General features: G+C 35.0%; 2 protein-coding genes across 2 annotated transcripts; both read right to left on the bottom strand.

The window, feature by feature from the left end:
* Nucleotides 421-2,064, bottom strand: LOC107648034 (chitinase 10). Its single transcript, XM_016352062.2, has 2 exons — nt 1,558-2,064; nt 421-1,040 (listed from the first exon to the last, which is right to left on the bottom strand). The coding sequence occupies exons 1-2, from the start codon at nt 2,001-2,003 to the stop codon at nt 674-676; spliced, it is 813 nt and encodes a 270-aa protein (XP_016207548.1). The 5' UTR covers nt 2,004-2,064; the 3' UTR covers nt 421-673.
* Nucleotides 3,885-4,498, bottom strand: LOC107646567 (uncharacterized protein At4g04775-like). Its single transcript, XM_016350745.1, has 2 exons — nt 4,280-4,498; nt 3,885-4,184 (listed from the first exon to the last, which is right to left on the bottom strand). The coding sequence occupies exons 1-2, from the start codon at nt 4,496-4,498 to the stop codon at nt 3,885-3,887; spliced, it is 519 nt and encodes a 172-aa protein (XP_016206231.1).

Here is a 5,170-nt window from a genome sequence, read left to right as displayed (position 1 = left end):
AATTATTTAAGTGTTTATGGAGAAGTTAAAAAAATAATTTTTTTTATAATAAAATTTTTTTATCACATTTCTTTTAAAATAAGCATTTTTAGAACTAAAAAATTAAACAAAATAATTTATTTATAAACTATTTTTAATATAAGTATTAATTATTTAAGTTATTTTAAAAAAAAAATAGCTTAATTAAACTGTTTATCAAAACTAAACCCAATATCTAAAAATAAATAACCAGCTTCAATTAAGGGACACAAATCTCGTGTGTTAGAAGTTAGAAGTAAATGTAACTACATTGTTAAAAAATCTGAAAATCCTTGCCAAAACATTGCATAACAAAACAACTTTAAATAACACACAAGATCAAGACATGGCGTCGCATTAAAATTGATATTATGAGTGTATTACAGCATTTGGTGCTAGGGGTGGAAAAAACTGTTTCAACCATGGGGTATCGTCAGAAACTCAGAATCACTTATTTTATTAGGAAATGGTTGGCACAAACATTTTATTTATATAATCTAACAAACAATATTAGAAAATATCTTGATACATTTGGGTCCACTACAAAGGGAATAAAGGATAGGATAGATCCATATATATCGGACAATTATTGAGGAATTTTTTACTAGAAAAAGAATAAATAAAAGAAAGATTAATAAAGAGTAGTTACAATTATTTACAAGGGTTTCTGAAATGCACAATCCAAGTTAGGTCCAGTATCGACGTTGAACAAGTTGGTATATCTTTTGAAAAATCCAATCCTATCCTTGACCCTTGGATCATTGGGGATTCCACATTCAAGTGCACCATTGATGATGTTAGTAACCAAGCCATAACCAGCTGTTCTGTTTGCTGCTATGTCGGCTTCTGAAGGCACATATTTTCCAACCATAACATTGTGGCAAGAAAGTGTTCCTCTTGTCTCTCTCATCCAAAACCACAGAGCACTTCTGAATGCAATCACTGAATTGTTTGACACAATCTCAGGCTTCCTCAACCCATCAAATCCCAACTCCTTCCCTGCTGGACCATAATTGTAGTTCCTGCATAAATCCATAAATATGTTGCATACTTTTTTTCAGTCATACTGTATACACAAAGTATCATTCATCAATTAGTCACTACGTGTAGAAATATGTATTTGGTAATCTTATAAAATCTTTTACTATACTACATTCTACTCAGTCGTGCGTGCGTGCAATTTATTCACGTAGTCAATGTAAAACGTAGTTATTTTTACTAATATGACATTATGTGATTAAATGCACGTGTTACACGGACATTACATCAAAATTAAATTTCATAAATTTGATTATTTAATAATTAATTATGTAGTTAGAACAATGAATAAATTAATATGCATAATATATACAAATAAATACAGATTTGTTGTGTGCACATAGTATTTTTTATTTTTCTAAGAATAAAAACTAATTACTATATCAGTCATATTAGATGTATATAAAAAATTGGTCACTATATTAGAAAATATGTTAAAATACACATTTAAAATGAATTGATTTATATAGAAATAATGCATGATTGGTTTTGCTTGCATACCAAGAAAGTTGAATGGGTCCTCTTCCATGGTAAGATTTTCCTGGGAAACAAGGCCATTGTTTGTTAGTAGAATCACAGTAGTTACTCTGAGGATTAATCTCTTCCTTAAAGCAGAGACCCCAAGCATATGGACCATCAGGTGCAGTAGCCCATCCACCAGTCGTCTCATGAGAAATTTGAGCAAGAAATGCAGCGATCTCACGCTTCCGTGTGTCTAAACTGCCGGTGGTGCCGAATTCAGGGAAGGTTTTCGCGGCGCGAATGAAGGCCTTGTAAGGGTAGAAGTTCTTAGCAGGGCATGCATTGTCATCTTTATGTAGGAACATGGTATCAAAAAACTTCTTTCTAATGAGAGAAGAGATTGGTTTCGCTTCCAAAGAAGAAGCGAAACAGGGCAATAAGACACAGAGGAAGAGAGTAAAAGAGAGCAATGTTGAAAAAGCCATTTGCTGAATATAGTTCAAAAAACACAAGCATCAAGGAACTTTAATTTATAGATAGGTATAAAGAGGGAATCTTTTCATGTTCAGAGTACCTTTTATTTGCCTAATAGCTTATTGCAATATAAAATTTGTTGTTGACAAATTATGGGAATCAACTGTTGAATTAGATACCCTCCTCCGCCGGCTGGGTTTTAGCCATGTTTCAATTCGTTGGATAAGATGAATCATATAATATATAGTGACAGAACAAAATGAACAGTAATGCACGGTGGTACTTAGTTCCGTTTAAGTGTTTGTCGTTGGTCAATGGGGCGGAATTCGAACTCCCGACACTTGCTTAAGCGGACTAGTGAGCTAACTATTAGACCAACCCAACTTGGTTAAATCTGACTTAATTAAAAATAAAAAAGAGTAATACCCCAAATAGGTCCCAAGGATTTGGTCGTCCGACAGATTTGTCCCCCAGGAAAATTAACTAAGTCTCTGGTCCCCAAAATTATTAGATATATGTCATATACGTCCCTGATCCAGGTTTAACTGGTTAATCGAACAGTCTCTCTCCTACGTAGAGGTGATTAGTGTGACATGTCAGGTTAAAAGCTACCAGGACACATTGGTCCCTACACACGTGTCCAAAACGACGTCGTTTTAGGACTTCTTCAAACGACTTTGAGTGGGACAGATTAGTCCCCAAACTTTCTCATGCCAGTGTTATAAGACGGCAGCGTGTGGAAAATGTGGAGAGCCTGGCCACAATGCTAAGACCTGCAAGGGAGCTCCTAAGGCTGGGATTAATCCTAAAAAAACAATCAAGGAAAAATCCAAGAAAAATTCATCTGCAACACAAGAAGAGGTTCAGGTTTCTCAATCGGCACCCATAACTCAAGTATTCATGATTAACACTTATCTTGTTATACTAAATATTCTATATTGTGCGGCTTGGGATCTGTGATAACTTGTTTAAGACTCAGAATTTTTACAGCCATTAGTTGTTCTATTATAAGGACCATCTTGACATATAATATTATTGATCAGGGACCTGATTGACTTATAGTATAAATTCTAAAGGATCTATTTGACTTATAACATACATCATAAAGGATTTAATTGTTCTAACAAATTTGCTCATGTACGAGATTACTCAGCCTGAGACACCAACAAATGCTGCTAAACCAAATGTTGGAATGAATGTAAATGCTGAAACTGTAAGTATGCTTGATAATGTGTTTCACTATTAATTCCTAAATACTAGATACTAATATCTTATGTTAGAATACTCATAATTGTTTAAAATTCTATCAGGGAAGACAGACTCAGCCTCAACCTCCACCTCAACAACCTTTCAGACGTCTAAAGCAGACAATAATTAGGCCCAAGAGTCAGAAGAGTGTGAGTGATGAGACAATGACAGCTGCAAGTAGTGGCACAACCTCCAGAATGTTCAAATTCATTCCAACTCCCGGACTGAATCTCTCTAAGAAGAAATAATGCTTCCTTGAAATTTATTGTGGAAGAGACAAGACCTTGTTTGTCATTTTGAAGAAAATAGACCTTCACTTTTAAGTCTTTTTGTGTCACCACTTTAATGAGTGTGTGTAGAAGGAAATGGACCTTCTTTAGTTTGTAAACATTTTGATACTACTTATGTGCATACTTATGTTTATGTCCCTTTATGTTAATATTTTGATACATGACATTTGAATATTCTGGTTTGGATTATATACTATATTTTATAATATCTACTTGGCCAACTTATTTACATGCTACTCCGATTTGGATATGACTAACTTCTGTTTAGTATCATTGTCAACCTCTAGTGTCCATTTAACTAAAATGATTCATTCAAATACAATATTTTTTCAACAAACATACAATGCTAATTTCTTATATAACCACCACATAGATACAAAATAAAATCACAACTACAAGTGCACCCATTATTACACTACTAAACAACCTGAAAACACTATCTTTCTTGATTTTTGAACTATCTTCATTCCTCTTTATCAACATCTCCTCCAATTGTTTCACTCTCTCCTCCAAAGTATAATTCAAACCTGCACCAAATTCTTCACCCTTACATGTCTCCATAGAGGCCAATCTACTGCTTTCAACTACATCATCCACCAGACACCCAAAAATCTCATCAAACCATACAAAAAAATTACAATAACCTTGCTTCTCCTGCCATCAGAATAACAAAACAAGAATCATAACATTAGCCTTAGTCTTCAATTTTCAAAATTATAGCACCACAAAAATCAATCACATTGAAGTACCTTGAAGTGAGGACAGCCAAAGAACAGCCTATTTGGGTTCTCTGTTGTGCGAGACCTAGATATTACGGCATATGTATTGCACTTGCACTTAGGATGTTCTCCTCTTCTAAGTTGCCCCCTTAGAAAGCCAGTCGAACCGCTGTCAACACGGAAGACATCATCAATAGTTCTCCAACCACGTCTCCGACTTGCAACTGATGTGTTGCCTCCACTCGCCATCACCTTCTTCGAAGCCAGAAACTCTCTCTCACATACTAAGATACATGGGTTGGAGACAAAGAGACAGAGGTTAAAGATGAAGACCTAATTCATGTTGATCTCCCTTTTGAAACGGCAACGTATAGGTCCTTATTTACACGCTGCCGTTTTATAACACTGGCATGAGAAAGCTTGGGGACTAATCTATTCCACTTAAAACGACGTCGTTTGAAGAAGCCCTAAAACGACGTCGTTTTGGACACGTGTGCAGGGACCAATGTATCCTGGTAGCCTTTAACCTGACACGTCACACTGATCACCTCCACGTAGAAGAGAGACTGTTCGATTAACCGGTTAAACCTGGATCAGGGACGTATATGACATATATCTAACAATTTTGGAGACCAGGGACTTAGTTAATTTTTTTGGGGGATAAATCTGTCGGACAACCAAATCTTTGGGACCTATTTGGGGTAAATAAATAATCTAATTAGACCTCTAAATGTAATAAAGGAAAAAGGTCTGAAGCCTTAGCCCATATCAATGTGTTTTTTGTAATTTGTTTGAAGGCTATAACCACCTTAAATGGGCTTGGTATATGTTGAAACTTGGTTTTTGGGTTAAATTATAGGCTTGGGTAAGGGACCCAAGTTGACAATGAATATATTAAAAAATGTTTATTTAGTTATAAAA

Source organism: Arachis ipaensis, chromosome B06, assembly GCF_000816755.2.
Source record: "Arachis ipaensis cultivar K30076 chromosome B06, Araip1.1, whole genome shotgun sequence".
NCBI classification, from domain to species: Eukaryota; Viridiplantae; Streptophyta; class Magnoliopsida; order Fabales; family Fabaceae; genus Arachis; species Arachis ipaensis.
The sequence above is the reverse complement of the archived record's forward strand: the minus strand, read 5'-3'. Positions and strand labels throughout refer to the sequence as shown.

Bases quoted from the DNA above. Each gene is read 5' to 3' on its own strand.
- LOC107648034 (XM_016352062.2), bottom strand. From the start codon at position 2,003: ATGGCTTTTTCAACATTGCTCTCTTTTACTCTCTTCCTCTGTGTCTTA. The intron at 1,041-1,557 runs GTATGCAAGCAA...GGATTTATGCAG, and splicing joins GGACCCATTCAACTTTCTTG to GAACTACAATTATGGTCCAG.
- LOC107646567 (XM_016350745.1), bottom strand. From the start codon at position 4,498: ATGGCGAGTGGAGGCAACACATCAGTTGCAAGTCGGAGACGTGGTTGG. The intron at 4,185-4,279 runs GTACTTCAATGT...TTCTGATGGCAG, and splicing joins TTGGCTGTCCTCACTTCAAG to GAGAAGCAAGGTTATTGTAA.